This window comes from Protopterus annectens, chromosome 17.part0 (assembly GCF_019279795.1).
Source record: "Protopterus annectens isolate FY-2018-M chromosome 17.part0, PAN1.0, whole genome shotgun sequence".
NCBI lineage: Eukaryota > Metazoa > Chordata > Ceratodontiformes > Protopteridae > Protopterus > Protopterus annectens.
The window spans coordinates 335,961,335-335,980,020 of NC_056751.1; the positions used below are offsets into that span (position 1 = coordinate 335,961,335).

General features: G+C 37.7%; 1 protein-coding gene across 1 annotated transcript in view; it reads right to left on the reverse strand.

The window, feature by feature from the left end:
- LOC122791436 (myelin regulatory factor-like) overlaps nucleotides 1–18,686 on the reverse strand; it is a 796,328-nt gene that overhangs the window by 15,839 nt on the left and 761,803 nt on the right. Inside the window, exon 5 of the mRNA XM_044059179.1 lies at nucleotides 13,133–13,457. Coding sequence (XP_043915114.1) covers nucleotides 13,133–13,457 — 325 coding nt within the window. The remainder of the gene's footprint in view (nucleotides 1–13,132; nucleotides 13,458–18,686) is intronic.

The window sequence follows — 18,686 nt, forward strand, 5'->3', positions numbered from 1 at the left end:
AGAAAGATGATGGGCAGAAGTACAAAGGCATAAAAAGACGAGCTGTTCTGGAGTAACACATGTACTTAAATCAGTTTCAGTTTCACTTCCATGCAGATAGCATGCACAGAACTATATGGACAAACTGCACTTTTCAGTGAAAAAAAATGCAGCATTTTTTATTACTACAGACAAGCAGGCAGCATCACAGCCTGTCATAGGGAACCAGAGTCTAATGCAGGATGCTGCAGCTGTGCAAAAGTGCAGAGGGCCATGACAGTGTGCAAGAAACTGAGGAACAGTGAAGGTAATCTCTGGCTAGCAGAAGGCAAAGCACGTGGGATGACAGCAGTAAAGTCAAGCTAAGGACACCGAGTTAGAATGTAATGCATTTTCTTATTTCTTTTCGCTCTTGTTCATCTGTAATCAATGTGTTTATTCTCATGGCTTTGGAATACGTGACATTTATCTTTGTGAGTATAAAAAAACAGGGAATATCTTTTAAAGTGTGATGGAACGCCAGATTTGCTGAGCTCTCATCTGAATGTCATAAAACTAAACAAGAGACCAGAAAGCCAAAACATGTCTCCAATGGACTTAATGGTTTCCACATCACTAACACATAAAGCTGGCAATTCCTACTGTTGCAGGACTGACGTGATTAGGATTTTGTTCCTGAGAAATGTTGCTCTGACATTAATAAAACTGATCTAACTACTTTTCTTTCTCCAGGCCAGCAACAGTAAGTTGAGGCCACGTGATGAACAATGGGCTGGTGAAAAATGTATACAACTGAGTGCTGTAGTATGATATGATGCAGAGTATGATGCTGTCCTGTTTGTGGCAGACCTTTCTGTGAGTACTAGTTATTAACTTATCTAATTTATGGCAGGAAATGACAGTATTTTTGCAGTAAGAGATAGCCAAGGCACTCGGGCAACCAAAGCTCTCTTTTTACAGCGTGCATCCTATTTGTATTGAATTTTATTTTATTACTCTGTGTGTGCCAGCCTACAAATGCTTTAATCTGTATTGCACTTTCTTTATTATTTAAATAAAGTTCTTTTATTAACCTTTAACCTCTTGTGGCTGGTATACATTATTTAGTATAAACATACTTATGTACTTATATTTGTCTGAGGAGGGGATAATGGGTCTATATCACTTAGAAGAAATGGCAGAAGTTCGAACACCATATGTTCGAACTTCTAACTTTGAAGTGCAAAACCACTGAAGGCTTAGAACAGTGATTTTTTTTCCCAGGGAAAAAAATCGCTGTTCCAAGAAACACACACACACAACACAAGCACACCAAAAAAACAGCAATCTACACACATACACTTAAAATCCTACACCTAACCCTACACTAAACTGTACATACACTACTATCTATCCACTTACCTTAACCCAAACCCTAACCCTAAGGTCCGTCACTATCGCACACCCACCTCACCTGCACCCTAACCCTAACTCACCTAACCTGTGCCCTAACCCTAACGTCTGCACAATCGCACACTTACCTGAACCCGACCCGTAACTTTCCACCACAGTGCTGAAACGGCCAAATGAATTCTTTCTCTGGGAAAGAATTTGGTGTTCTGCGGCTTTGCGATAATCAGTTTTCGAACTTCACAGTTCGAACATACAGTTTTTGAACTGTTGAAGTTTCGATGAACTGATAGGAACCCGGGATAATCATTACTTGCACTGCTGGTTTGGTTAATAGGCTGTGTTACACACTCCCATTAGACTATTTAGGTCTATTATCAGTGAAAGAGATTAAGGTGTATGATTATACATTTGGCTTAATATAATAGCAGAAGGTACCTGGAAGCCCTGGCTTTTCCAGTATGGTGGCTTCCTACTGTTCTTGAAAGAAAGCTATCAGTAACTGGAGAATTAAGTCAGCCTTCAAAGGGAATTCCATTTGTTTATGTGTGAAAACAATATGTCGGAAAGGCTGTTAACAAAGACAAAGGTACACTGGAAGCCACTTGTTCACCAAAATTGAAGTGACACAGGGGCGTGGGGTGCTTGGCCTAAGACTCACCTTTGTAAGTGGCCTGTGTGCATTCTAGAATGAGTGTAGACATCAGAAGTGCATATCCAGGACAGTGCTATAAAGTCCCTTTATACATTTTGTGGCTAAGCTTTGTGAATTAATTACTGAAATAAACTTGTGCGTACTTTCTTTCTACTGCTTCACCTATGATTACAATTGGTGGGAATGGTAACATACCCCATCATCCTTGGTTGGTAGTTATAAGATTCAAATCTCATCAGTGCCAGCCACCTTAATGTCATAGTGGGTGTCATCCTACCATCTGGAGGTTACATTGGTGGCAGTGGTCATATCTCTCTCATACAGTTGTGAAAGGGTGTTGTACCCCCAACACCCAAAGGTTGAAAAGAAACTGAAGAGACAGACAGGTGGCAGGACATTCAGGAGGATACAAAGCAGTAAATATTCACAAAATGAGTACATCACAGAAAAGGAAAGCAGAGTATACAATGCCAGGTGAAGTAAGCTAAACAGATAAAGCATAAATATGCTTAGAGGAAAAACAAGAGAGAAAAAGAGACAAAATAAAGGAATAGGCAAACATTAGCAGGTTATTCAGGCCAGGTTATGATGTAGGTATTTGGCTCAGAAATCTTTCAGGTGGAGGGCTGCAGTAGCACATGAGCATAACTGAACTATATATGGTACAGAGTTTGCTATCAAGGTGAGAGGGAGCAAAAAAAGACTGGAGGGGAGGAGACAACATGAGGACAGGAGACATGACGGAGTAGCATTGATAGGAACGGGTAAAACACAAAGTAGGTTTTGGGCAGCAGTAGTTTTTTAAATAGGGGCAAAAGATTTACCGCAAAGGACAACAGGCAGACAAAACAGTGCCACATGTGATGCAGAGGTGGCAAGTAGGTAGATGGTGGTGTAGACAACCAGATGATGAGGTGCAGAGTTATCAAGGGGAAGTTTACTGATGCAGACATGACAGGGTAGGTATAGGTGATAAGAAAAAATAAGGTGTCAGAGTCAGATATGACCATACAGGATGGAATACCAAAGGGACAGCAACAAAAAGAAAGAGATGCTTATCTTATTTGTCAGAATCTAGGTAGGAGAGAAACAGGTGGTCAGGAGGAGGAGGATTAACAGAGGTGATCAGGTAATGTGCATAACCAACACATGACAGACAGCACTGGACAAAGGCGGAGCTTGGTGAAGCTTCTCTTGATCCCAGGTCTAACACACACAAGGCTGTACTAGACAGTAGACAAGTTGGTGAGGAAAGGAGAGAGATGCATATGCAATGGTCAACATAGGAACAAATGAACTTGGAGAAGAGACTTAAAAGGAGACAGCAGCAGTGATACAATAGCATTCTCAGAATGGCTACCCATATTAAGGGCAAAATAAAATTATAAGAAAACAACAGTCAGTTGATTTGTCTTGAGTTTGTTCACTTTCACTTTCATGTAATGAAATGAACAGGAACTAGTTGTACTGATTGTTTGCACAGAGAAAGAATCATTATAATTTCAGTATGGTTTGCTTAGAGTGGTGATAAACATTTGATGGCTTGATGACAAAAATAAAGTGATGATAAAAATAGCTGTAGTTTTGGTCAGATAAACTTTTTATCACATCCTTTATCAGACCCCATTGTTAGGATAACTGTACATACAGATGCACAAAGAGACCCACGAGTACAACTCCCCTTATGGAATGTACCTCACAAGACATCTGCAGCAGCTAGAAAGGCCACAGAAGTACCTCACAAAGGGGATTACTGGCCTCAAACAGATGCCCTACAGAGACCGTCTCAAAAAACTCCAGCTTTACTCTGTAGCATATCGCCTATTCCGAGGTGATCTCTGCCTAACATATAAAGCTATGTCAAACCCAGGGCTGTTAGACATGCTACACCTAAAGAAATCCCAATCCCTCCAAGCTACATGCTCTAGGAACCTAAACCTTGTCACCACAATAAACAGGACATTCTGGAGGGATAGATTCCGGTCCCAGAGACTTCCCATACTCTGGAACAGGCTACCCATCCATGTCAAGCAAAGTTCCTCATTAGCACTCTTCAAGAAAATTTTGATGAGTGGATGGAAAATAGGAAGTACACCCCGGAGATCACTTCTGTGGCTCTGTTCGACAGGGGCACAGGAAAATTAATTTCTTGGGTGGCATAAGCCAGGGAACCTTGCTGGCTAGGAAACACGTGAAAGAAAACAAAAGCTGGATAAACGCCTGGTTTACACCTCAAGTGAAAAAAATGAAAAGACCAATGGTTAGACCACAGCTGAAGATAAAAATGGAATAATCCACGTCAGGAAATAAATCACTTGCAGCTTCACAGTAGTGCCCTTTATAAAACCAAAAGTTGTAACTGAGATATAGTAGTCAAGGTAGGAAACAGTTCACTTGCAGTTTCACACCACTTTATTAAACAAGAGTAAGTGCTTTCACGATCTAAGTCAGCTGATCGCTTCTTCAGACTCATAAAAACAGGTAAAACATTGGTATTTAAAATATGGTTCAACCAATGAAAACACATATAGAACTATGACATAGACTAATTAAAATTGCATACATCAGTACATTAATGTGCCTTATATTCTGCATAAGGTGAAATAAAATATACATATAACAGACACATTTTATGTAATAATCCATATTACTTAATGTTTTAGTGGTCTGGATTTTAAAAAAGGTTTCAAGGAAACAGCATTGTTCAATCCAGGAGACCTATCTGCCTGAAGTAGTAAAATCCATCTTTGTTCGGCTTCCTCTACCTTATTCCTTATATCACCTCCCCTCTTACTTTTATTTATTATTTCTAAAACCATGAAATTAAAAATATGTTTCCTATCTTCTTCTTCCACATGTTTTGCTAAAGCACTTGTGTCTTTTTATTTCTTATATCTCTAAGGTGTTCAAGGATCGTTCCTTTAGACACCTATTGGTTTTGCCTATATAAAAGGCATGACAGACAGTGCAGAAGCTGAAATAAACCAAATTTTGTGTTCTGCAGTCAGCATAAAAATCTATATCAATTATAAATCCTAGTGTAGGATGTTTATATGTAGATTTATTATATAAATAGTCACATGCTGTACAATTTCTGCAAGGAAAAGTCCCCTGCTTATCAGATAGGATCATTCTTTCATTGTTTCTGGATTTATAACAGAGTTGCCTTTTTAAGGACCTCTTATTTCTAAAAGAAAAGCTGAGTCTATCTTCTAACAATTCTCTCAAGTCAGGATCTGACAATAAAACATTCCAATTCTTCTCAAAAATATTACAGAACCTTCTGATGTCACTTGAATAAGTTATAGGGAATCTAACTTTAAAATCATGACCTTCCTTGCTTTTAACATCTTCTATAGTATTTGAGAAGAGAGGTTTACATCTCCCATCCCTATTTTCAATGGTATATTTAGAGCTTTCATTTATGTCTTTCTTACTATAACCTCTGTTTAAGAAGTCTTTCTCTAATATAGTCATTGTCTTCACAAAGCCTTCATCTGTATTATGCAAGCGGCTTATTCTCATATATTGTCCTTTCACTACATTTTTGTGTACAAATGTTGGATGCATACTAGTCTTATGTAAGATACTATTTCTCCATGTAGATTTTCTATACATCCCTGTTGTAAGTTCGTCTAATGCTGTCTTCTTAACCAAAACATCTAGGAACTCAATAGAGTCCCTGGAATGTTGACTAGGGAATCTTAAAAATTCAGTGGTGCTATGTAAGTACTCCACCATCTCTTGCAACTCTTCACTAGTACCATCCCATAACAGGAAGACGTCATCTACAAAACGTATATACCATACAATTTTGCCAGCATATTTATTGCTAGCACTTAATACATGATCTTTTTCCCATGCAGCCAATGCTAAGTTGGCGTAGCTGTTAGCACAAGCCGTGCCCATTGCTACACCAACTTTCTGTAGATAAAACTTGTCATTGAATATAAAGACATTATTTTCTAGGACAATATCAAGCAACTCACATATCAAATTAATCTTAGTGCTTTGAAAAACTTGTTTCAAGGTCAGAATATCACGTATTTTCTCAATACCCCATTTATTCAGTATCACAGTGAACAGTGAAGTGACATCCATTGTCACAAACATATAATTTCTATTAATATTCCTGGTCTTATTATATAACAGTCGCAGAAATGCCTTTGTATCCCTTAGTATTGTCTCACATGATTTTAGGACTATTTGTAAATTTTGTTCAATATAAATTGAGATGCCTTCTGTGGCCCATCCTTTACTGGATACAATAGATCTCATAGGGGGCTGTGTGATGTCTTTGTGAATTTTAGGTAGACCATAAATAATGGGTATAGTTGGATGTTCTATCTGAAAGTAGTCAAACAATTCCTCTGATTAGGCTTGCCACCCCTTCGTTTTTTTTCCGGACTATCAGGAAATCAAACTGATTCTCCGGTAGTCCGGAAAACACTGTACAAACTCCGGTATTCTGTTTCAAAAAGGAAACAGACTATCGGAGTTTGTAAATCGGCTGATTTACTATGCTTTTCTTACAGAAAAGCATAGCAAATCAACCAAAAGCAGGCAGCGGGAGCGAAAAAAGAGGGCGTTCCCGTTGATCGGCTGATTTACTATGCTTTTCTTACAGAAAAGCATAGCAAATCAGCCAAAAGCAGGCGGCGGGAACGAAAAAAGAGGGCGTTCCCGTTGAGTGATGCTGTCGTGACATCACAAAATGGGCGGTATGTTGGCGGGAGAGGGGGTGGGGTGGGCGGGGTTACTGGTGACGCAAGGGGCGTGGCGTGGCTCCGGTTTTAGCCGTGAACGAAGGTGGCAACCCTGCCTCTGATACATAATTAGTAATCAATAAGTCAAAAATATATACAGATATCCTGTCAATTATACCTTGTACTTGTCTCTCATTTAGTTCAACATAAGTATCTGTATCATTCAAAAGTTCCATAATTTTCTTGTAATAAAAAACCTTATCCATTACTACTACACTGCCCCCTTGTCAGCAGGCCTAATTTCAATGCTGTGAGAATCCTTTAGTTCTGACAGTGCTTCAGTTTCTGATTTACTCAAGTTATAAAATCTAGGTGGAAGATTTTTAGCATGCATCTCTCTAATTTCATGTTCACACACATTAGTGAAAGTTTCAACTGTGGGATGTTCAAAGGCACTAGGTTGTTTAAACATATTATCAAATACATTTCTTTTAAACATGGTTGTAAGTGTTAGGTTACGAGAAAGTAACTTCAGCTCTTTTAATAAATCAGTTAATACAGTTAATACTGCACACACACACACACACACACACACACACACACACACACACACACACACACACAAACGCGTACACACACACATACACGCACATGTACATGCGCACACATACAAGCAGAGCTGGAGCCAGCTCTAGGTGACCAAGTCAGTCACCTAGGTACCACTGGCCAGGGGGCTGTCACACACTTACATTTCCTCTTTAAGGATGCATGCAGAGTGTGTCCTTAGTAGTGCTTGTGCATGCTTCTTTAGTACAATGCACGGAATTTAAACTGGAACAGGACAGACAGAGCAATTTTTTTAAATGAAAAGCATGGGTTTTCTGGACAATTTGCTGTAGGTTAGGGGATAACTAAGAAGCAGACTGCTGTGTATGTGCGTGCGCGAGTGTCTGTTTGTGTGTGTGTGTGTGTGTGTGTGTGTGTGTGTGTGTGTGTGTGTGTGTCTCTGTATGTTTGTGTGTGTGTGTGTGTGTGTGTGTGTGTGTGTGTGTGTGTGTGTGTGTGTGTGTGTGTGTGTGAAATGCCCTAGCTATGGGTGACAGGTTAATTAAATTTAACCAGGCTCACGTTCAAATCTTGTACCTTGGCTACAGGAGACAACAGCCTGAATCCTCTTCATCAGTTACCAGACTATTAGTTTCAGTGCATTTTCAAGGAATTGTGAGCTTCAAGAAGTTTACTGCTGCTTATGCTAAATCTGTTTTCAAAGTGCAACTGTTTTGTTTTGCCAATGGTTATTATTGTTTGTGCTAGAGAGTTTGAAAACAATGGTAGTAGCACAATGGGTAACACTCTTGTTTTTGCTGCAGAAGTCTGTAGGTTCTACTCCAACACCATTGCTAATACTATGTTGTACTTGGGGTGCTACAATCCTGAGTGTACCCTCCTTTGGATTAGATGCCTTGTAACTATGAACCTGTTGTCAGTTTGCCACCCACTCCCTATTGCTATATTAGCAGCTTACCATTTTTTTAATGTAACATAGGCAATTTATTCTTCAAAGGCAGCAGACACTGAATTTGTAGATGAAACACTAAAATATAAAGTTGTTTGTTAGTAGCAACCTCTTCATTAGTTACAGATCTCTTTAATGTGGAATTATTCAGATGACTTTTACTTCTGCAGAGATTGTGCATGTTGACTGATATTGATGTACTGCAATGACAGAAGTTTGAGGGGCCTTTTCTCATTGAAATGTTCTGAAAAGAGCATTTTGTCATCATTGGCACATACATTTTGTTTCATTGCTTACTAAAAAAGTGTTCAAATCTACAAATTTATTATACAAAGAAAATAATTTAATACAATATGGAGGATGAATCAAAAAACATGTGCATGTCTGCATGGTCCTAAATGTGTGCAAGGGTCCCACAATTTGAAAACAGCCCAAAGGTAAACTTAATCTGCAACTGGCCAGTTACATTTTTTCTTGAATGTGGATTTCATTGCCATTTCAATGAATTTGAGTTTCAAGGGCAGAGACATTACTGGTAATGCTGACTATTTTTATTGTACAACTATTGTTTTGTTTAGCAAATGTCTAATGGTGTTTATGTTATAAAATTTGAAATAAAAGTTTTAAATTAAATCCAAATATCTGGAATTATTGAAGACGTAAAGAAGAAAATAGTATCACACTGAGAGGTTTAAACAGTGTTTATGGTAAAGAGAAATAGCCAAATAATGGGGCACTGGAATGGATGCAGGGGAGGGGTGGGGGGTTGCTGGGGGACCATAATCCGGCTCTGCATACAAGATTAATTAGCAACAAATGTTTCTTTTATAATTGCTGAAAAAAATATTTCTAAAATGTTGTCTTTCACCTAGAGCATTTCCCTTTCTGAAATATTAAGTCAGTGCATACATTTGTGATCTGCTACATACAGAGTATTAAAAGATAATTAAATTGAGAATATTTCATATCCCAGTATGTAATATGATTTTTTGTGACACAATATTACGCAAATATCGTTGAGGAAAGCTCAGATTTCTGTCAAACAGAAGTTAAAGAATAATTTTTTTTTTTTTTTGCGTTTCCATATGGACCCACTGCTATTTAAACGAAAGCTCAAAAGCTCATTATTAAGAAAAATTTGCATGCTGGTTAGATAGACCAGATGGTGCCCCTATTGTAAAATAAGCATTACTCACAGAAGAAAAATACAGTCCCACAACTACAAAAATTTTAAAGAAATCCCTACAACTGTAGCTATTCGCAATAAAAGCCACATCTACAATATCATATTCTCTGCTCCTCCAAGCAGACAAAATGATTCCTATCCAACCAAATACTAATACACAAACTACAACCCCCCTGAAAGGTACACAAATGGAGCAGAATGCCATGCCTCTGCAAGTACCAGTCATAAATAACAAGACACATGCATATCCTTAGCTTACTCAAAAAAGTGGGAGAAAATGCAGTTAAACAAATGCATTGTACATGTGGTGGTATGCACATGTCCTGTGTTTGAGTAAGTACATTTCGTAGCCATTTACATTCAAGATGGCAAGAAGAGATGCAAGAGAAAGGACTTCCAAAGTACAATAAAGCAATAATGCCATTATTTAAAACGGATAATTTCTTTCTTTCTTCTGTTTTAATAATGGTATCATATAACAACATTAAGCCACTTCTGTTTGCGGATAATGGTTTTGTACTCATGACTAGCTTTCTTGTATGGTCAAACAGGCTACTTGAGCAAACTACAACAACTTTGGGCAAATCAGACATTGCCTATACCTATTAATGGTATAATACTAAAACATACTGGCCGACTTTATTCCCCTCTCTCCATATAAACTAATTACAAGTGACCAATGTGAATTGACATCAGGTCGCTTAATTAATTGCAATGTCTAAACCACATCTTAAATTAAGGCAACCAGAAACCAAATTTGACTACGGTATTCACCAGGGATGAAGAAAAAGAAAAAATAGTATCAGTTAACCCCTTTGGATATAAATATCATTTTAACATTCATGTTAAATTAATAACAACAAATTTTAACACTTATACACTATTTGTCACACAGGTTGAAATATCAAGAATGTAGCTAGAAGCTATCTACTTGAGAAAAGGCAAGATGCAAGCCTTTCTCCATTCTCTATTTCTCTTTACCTTTACTTGTAACTCCTTGACAAAACTATTAGGTATTTAACAACTAAATGCATTTTCTCAGAGGGTACACAACAATACTTTCAATATTTGCAGATGAACATTTACTTTGTTTGACGAGTTCTAAATACTCATTTCCACAGCTCATGGACATCTTGATTTAATTTGTTGGTCTGTCATGGTGCAGATTACACGTTGATCAACAAACAGACTTAATTTTTGTCAAACCTGAGAGGATATAACTACCATGCATCAGTACAATTTTAAGCTAATTTCTACAGGACAGCTGTAACTATATAGCAGATGGGAAGTATACATTAATTTGATTTGGAAAACTACCCCAACCTCTACAAACTTTCAGGTAAAGAGCTCGAAATATTGGCCCCTGATTCCAAAAGACTTGCAATCAGCATAAGTGACCACTTACTGAGAACAGATGTTTTGGAATCTGGTATCTGTCGTAAGCCTGTTTATAGATAGGTGTTATACTAAGAGCAAGCCTTTTGGAAACAGGGCTGACTTACATTAAGAGAAACTCGATTTGAATCTGGCCCATTGACTACCTCTTGTATTGAAACATGCCTTTCCTCAACAAGGCATTTATTCAGTAGACTGTCTCTAGTACAATTAAAATATTTCCTTGGTCCATTGCCTTCACAACTACTTTATTAGATGATAAATACAAACTTTGGGAGGAAAGCAGCCTAAAATTCCCAAAATAAATCATAACCCCTACTTAGATTACCTTTTAAACATGCAACTGATGGCTCCTTACCTTTAAAAAATGGATAGCTTCTAGCAATTAGTGTTTTAGACGTCTTCAAAAATGTAGTTTTCCCTGCCCACCTTCACTGGTAAATTATTAGAAAGGACAAACCAAAGACAACTTTTCACAATATGTGTGATCATTCTCTTAAAAAATATGTAAATATGATATAGGATTGTTAATCAAAATGTGAAAAATGCCAGCCATATTTTGTGGGGAAGAAGAAAAAAAACAATATTAATGTGTAAAGAATATCTTTTCCTCTCAGTTCATAAACCAGCACATTTCCTACTTAGGGAGTTATTGGTTGCCAGTACATTTGTAGGTATTTCACACTGTTAATAAATATGCATCCTCTTTATAGACCTTTATTACTGCACTTAATTACTAAATGACTAATGCCTAAACAAGTAAACATCATCGTAATAGCAGTTTTTGCCTTGGAGGGAAGACAGTGCTCTGGACTAAATCAAAAAATGTTATTGAGTTGAATCTTTTACTTATCTTCATATAAAACAAAACATATAGAAAACCGCTACTCTTCCTACCACACTATATTAGTATTACTTCCTTAAATGGTGTGAAGGTCACTTCCACTGTAAGTGGATAAATCCCCACTCGCAGAGGATCGAAATCCTCAAGCTGCAATCCCTGATAAAATGGCCAAAAAACAATTTTCTCCTCACTTCCTCCTCCCCCCAGTATGAGAGGCAAGCTCCCCACAACCCCCAAACTTATATATACCAACTCCATGATCACATTAACTCAAAGAGGGGAAATTACTCCTGAAAAGGGTATCACTGCTGGTGCAACTCATTGACAGTGATTTCCTATGGCTAAGCTCTGACTCTCAGCGGGTTGATCCTCAGACAAATAACACTCAAGAATTCAGTCTTCATTGATCACTAGGTAAATTGTGCACAAGGTCACTCTGTTGATCTTGTTCTTTGAAACAAAATGTAGTCATCATCATTAACTTTTAATAAATGAATATGTTTACTACAGACTTTATATCAACAAATCATAGACAAAGATACTTGAATCTTGCAAATAAGGGTACTTTTTTTAAGCTTATGGGTACCTTATTTTAAACTGACATTTCTCACTCTCATTGCACAGTGGCAGGCATGATTTACACAACAATGATGGGTTCATAGGTGTGTAAATGTGACCAAGCTCCATGGCATGGGGGGGGGGGGGCATGAGCATAACCTAGCTGATTTTCGGGTGACTGGCAACCCAGGTCAGAATGACAAGGGAGATCCTGTGCAACTCTCCCAGGTGACAGGGTTGGGACATGTTCCTATGGATGTGCATTTGCATAAAAAACACCATGAAGATTTGACATAGATGCTGGCATCTGCTTCTCAGGAATTTGGGTCTGTGAAGCAGCCCACAAAACTGGCTACTACATTCTCTTAACACCCTACTACATACCTAACCTCTGGCCTTTGCATACACACACAACACAGTAACAGTAAGCATATAGGAAAAAAAAATGCTGCAATGGCTTCTGGAACAATAGATGTATTGTGACTGGCACCTGTTTACAGGGAAGCAAATTGACAGAGCTATGGCAACTAGCCAGATGGTTCATAGGTGCAAAGGATGAAAAAAATCTCAAAAAAAAAAAATTCTGTGCACACATACTGTTTGAGTTTTTGTTCCATAATGTTGTGTTCTTTCATTCTCATCCTCTCATTATTCCTCCTTCCTTGCAATACTTTTGTTTAAAAATGTTAATAAAACACATTTAAAATGTAGCAATGAGTTGCTGTCATATCTAAGATCACATGAACACTAAAATGATAAGCAAGATACTTGTAACATTTATCATACAGAAATGTGAGAGCCATACATGCAAACCAGAACTATATCCTGAAAAAATTAAGCATGCAGTACTGCTTTTGGTAGCTGCTTTGCAGCATAAACAAACATGCCAAGGCTTATTGCTTACTCTGCTCCATGCTGCTGCTGCTGCTGCTGCTGCTGCTGCTGCTGCTGTTGCTGCTGATGCTGCTGTAGCAAGTGATGAAGCATCTGTGGTTGCTGTGCGTGGTGGAAATCACTGGTGCTCATCCCTTGTCCAATTGAGTAGTGAGGCGTTATTGGTTCTGACTTCATGTACAAGTCCTGCTGCAAGTTAGAATAGTGAGGGGTGTGCTGTTGGTGAGGAAGTTGTTCTGAAGGAGGCTGAAAGTGAGAAGGAGGGGGGTGCTCCAGTCTACAGGAGGGCGTCATGTGGCATATATTTTCTGGTGTCATTGTACGAAGATGGGGATCTGCAAAAAAAATCACAAAGCACCTGATTTTCAGGATAAGGCAACATGTTCAAAAACATGAAAAAGTGTCCTCATACTTTTCAAAGTTGCAAAATGTGAGCAAGCACATACACACACACACACACACACACACACACACACACACACACACACACACACACACACACACATACTTTTGGTAACTCCTGATGCACGAGTAAAGAAAAGTCTTTTGGTGATGCTCAATTTTAACTGCTGACATATATACATATATATATATATACATATATATATATATATATATATATATATATAAATGTATCTATCAATAATATATATATATATATATATATATATATATATATATATATATATATATATATAAATAAAAATGTATCTATCAATAATATATATATATATATATATATAAATAAAATGTTACTCTGTCAATAATATATATATATATATATATATATATATATATATATATATATATATATATATATATATATATATATATATATATATTATACAGATTCATACATGCACACACATATACACACACACACACACACACACACACACACACACACACACACACACACACACACTCAAACACACACGCAGTCTTGATAGTTGCTGATGCATGAATAAAACAAAGTCTTGTCTTTTGGTGGTCCTAGATTTTTTATTGCTGATGTACATAAAATAGGTGTGTATCTATCAGTAATATATATATATATATATATATATATATATATATATATATATATATATGTATATATATATATATATATATATATATATGGAATCACTACTTAATACCGAAACTACACAATCCCGAAGCCCACAATACCGAGACCATAATACCTAAACCCCACATTACAGACATGTTAAAAGCGCGAAATTCAAAATTGCGAAAGTACTACATACATACAGCACACACACAAACATATACACAGCCTCCCCCCATAACCAAACAAACCACCCTACACTAAATTTAAGCAGGGCCCCCCCCATGTGGGGGGCTGTGCCCCCCACCCCCCTGACTTTAATATTCCAACTCCGAGATCGTACAGACATACACACAAGGCAAACTCACACCCACACATTATAGCCCCTCACACACACACACACACACACACACACACACACACACACACACACACACTAAAGCCCCTCACACACACACTTACACACACATACTTACCTGAACCGCAACACCAGAAGTGCTAACTCAAAATCCCTTCCATCGGGATTTTGAATTTCGCGCTTCTGGTCTTTTGGTAATGTGCGATTTCGGCTACATGGTCTCGAGCTTTTGAAATTCGAGATTTCAAAAGTTCGAGATTCAGTAGTGTTCCCATATATATAGATATATATATATATATATATATATATATATATATATATATATATATATATAAACAATAAAACCTGAACCTGCAACAATGAGCTATATCAAAATCCAAATCTCCATATCGTTCCACACTCAGGAGCAAGCAGCTACCTGGGTTTCTGTGTTTTTGACTCTTGCTGCCAGAATACAATGATGGAAGGGCTGATCTTATTCACATACAGATTCATTGGGTCATAGCTGTACACTAAGCTAACTGCACTGAAGGGCCATTTTAAGTATATCTAATAACCCAAGGTCAGAATCAAACTCTGACTTTGTGTCTATGAGCTGCATTTGTTTGTACGTGCGTATGTATATGTGTGTGTGTGTGTGTGTGTGTGTGTGTGTGTGTGTGTGTGTGTGTGTGTGTGTCTGTGTGCTTATATCAGCTTTTTCTGAACTCAGTTTTTGTCAAGAATTGACCTCAAAGTGACTGCATTAACTTCAAGGGTGCAAATGATGAAGCTCATACAAAGGAGGGTATGGTGGGCGTGCCTATCTTCTCAAAAAAAAAAATCCAAAAATTATGGTGGCCATCATTTTTTAGAATCAGCATGACTTTAACAAAAATGCATTTTCAATGAATGCTGTGGTTCAAGTACAACCATGACCTTGGTTTGAAAATCATCCTAATGTGATCTTAAATCCCTTTAACTTGTGCAAAAAGAACCAGTCACTCAACGTTATCCCCGTGCACTTAAACTGAAGGTTAAATACTGCAATTCACTACTTAACTATCATTATTTAACACCATTACAGATCTGCTGAGTTCTGACAATAAATGCTCTTCCTGTCTGCTGTGTTTGATTTTCTTTCTTCCTGTCATGAGGGCAAATGTATTACTATTGTCGTGGGAATACAGCAGGGTTACCAATGTTCCATCTCAGTTCTGATCTGGACAATTTGTATCTTGTGAAGAAAATCATAGAATATGGCAAATGTTCTGATATTGTAGGATCAAAATATTTTCTAAGTTTGCACTAACTATTACAGAAATCTATGACATATATAACTACTTAATTACATATCAAAATAGAAGTTAGACACTGGTTTACTGCATTAATTTCTAACATCATCTTTTACTTAACTTTTTATCTCTAAGTTCACGCAAAGTGCTTCACTAGCACTTATATTCTCATAGACTGGTATAGAACTCTACTACTTTTATTATTTGTTTTGCTAGGATACTGCAGTCATGATGTAGCAAGTAAGCAATTGCTACAAATGTCACATTCAAAAAATGTTTAAATAATAAAGAACATGACATGCAGAAACTATAGAAGACAGAGAGACAGGAGGTGAGTGAAAATGAACAATAGCAAACATAAGGGCTGGAATATTAATCTGTAATAGTAATCAGAAAGGGAAAAGAACAGTAAAGGCCTAGCGTTTGCAAATGTTGAGCACCGCACCTTGATTCGCCTTACCAATGCACTATTGTTTGTCTTAGTATGGCTTTTAGCCAATCAGATTAATAGATTCCTCCCTGACATAAGTTGCAATGTTTAAGTACTTGCCTGTTTTCCATCATTTTTATTTAGAACATTTTTCAAATTTTACCTCAATAACCACAATCTTACTCTGTAGTACTTTGTGAAAAAACTTGCAAGAAATTGGCACAGTTCTGTTGAATTAATTCCAAGCAGTGCTGGGAGCTATGTCTTTCCTGTTCCTAGGTTTCTTCCCAAGGGAGTCACATGCGCCAGGCTGGCAATAACAGACTGCAATGGAATCCTTATCTATTTATGTATTAACCTGTGAATAACAGCAGCTGTCTGTCTTCACATCAGATAGTGCCATTTATTTGCATTCTTTCCATATACGTTTGGATGTTATGGGGATATTCTAGCAACATCTAAAGAAGATCCTGTAACTGACAATAAAAATTTTATAGCACTCATGAAACATAGGCAAACATTTATCAGTTATTTGCTTGTAGTGACATATTCAATAATGATAAATGATTGAGAACTCCCAGCTGATGATATAGATGAACTTGTGGGTCAGAAATTGCCCTGGCTAAATTTCATATCAAGAACAACTACTATGTAGTAAAATGTTCACTTATGATTTTTCCTGAGATTTATCTATTTTTGGAGGCAGTTATAAATTATAAAATGACAGAATACACAAATGTGAAAGAAAAAGATTGACTACTTATTAAGTTGTTCGGGGTTAGGAGGCATTTTCTACTGGCAGCTAACCAGCCAGCTTTTAATTTCACTTTACCTTGAGCCCTTTTTCCTTACTGAATATGTCCCATCCCCTTTAAAAGGGCAACTATAGTCACAAGCAAATTTTTTCTTATCTTAAAATTCTATGCACTGTTAATATCCCCGAAGCACTATAACACTCTGAAAAGCTGAATGCACTGACATGATTTTTTGTTTGTTTTTTTTTTTTGTTTTTTTGCTAAGCCTTCTCCTCTTTCTCATGGTGTGCTCTATACACCCAGAAGACACAATTATAAAGCTGGGTTTGCAGAAAATCATCTTTTCATTTACTTAGATGGCCAGTAATTAGAATTACTGCTTACTTTCAGAATTTGTGCCCAGACTGTCAGCATGTTTTTTTGTTTTCCACTGATGTAGTCTAATTGTCATTCTTTGTCATAGTTTAAGTACTTACAAATAATTCTTCTCCTCTTTTGTTACAAAACAGTGCTTAAATCAGATTTTTTTGTAAAGCTTTGACCAGTGGTCACAGGGGTTAATCCTCTTTCTATTTGTCAGTGATATCAGGTTTCCTTTTATTTAGACCTTATCTTCTTCTTCTTCTTCTTTCGGCTGCTCCCGTTAGGGGTCACCACAGCGGATCATCTGTTTCCATTTCTTCCTGTCCTCTGCATCTTGCTCTGTGACACCAACCACCTGCATATCCTTTCTCCCCACATCCATAAACCTTATCTTAGGCCTTTCACTTTTCCTGTTACCTGGCAGCTTCATCCTTAGCACCCTTTTCCCAATATACTCAGCATCCCTTCTCAGCACATGTCCAAAAACGTAATTTTGGCTCTCTGGCTTTGTCTCCAAATCTTCCAACCTGGGCTGACCCTCTAATATACTTATTCCTAATCCTGTCCATCCTCGTCACACCCATCACCCCCAGTGCAAATCTTAACATCTTTAACTCTGCTACGTCCAGCTCTGACTCCTGCCTTTTTGTCAATGCCAATGTCTCCAACCCATATAACATAGCTGGTCTCACTACCCTCTTGTAGACCTTCCTTTTCATTCTTACTGGTACTTGTCTGTCACAAATAACTCCTGACACTCTTCTCCACACACTCCATCCTGCCTGTACTCTCTTCTTCACCTCTCTTCCACACCCAACATTTCTCTGTACTGTTGATCCCAAGTATTTAAAGTCATCCACCTTCACCACCTCTACTTCCTGCATCCTCACCATTCCTCTATCCTCCCTCTCATTCACACAAATACATTCTGTCTTAGTCCTGCTGACCTTCATTCCTCTTCTCTCTAGAGCATATCTCCACCTCTCCAGCATCTTCTCCACCTGTTCCCTACTCTCACTACAGATCACAATATCATCTGCAAACATCATAGTCCACGGGGACTCCTGTCTGAGCTCATCTGTCAACCTGTCCATCACCACTGCAAATAAGAAACTGCTCAGAGCTGATCCTTGATGTAATCCCACCTCCACCTTAAACACATCCGTCACTCCCACCGCAGACCTCACCGCTGTCACAATACCCTTGTACATATCCTGTACCACTCTTACATACTTCTCTGATACTCCCGACCTCCTCATACTCCTGAAATTACACAGTATGATAGATATGAATCCTCAAGATCCAGTACAGTTATGGCATCTGTGAAACAGAAAGA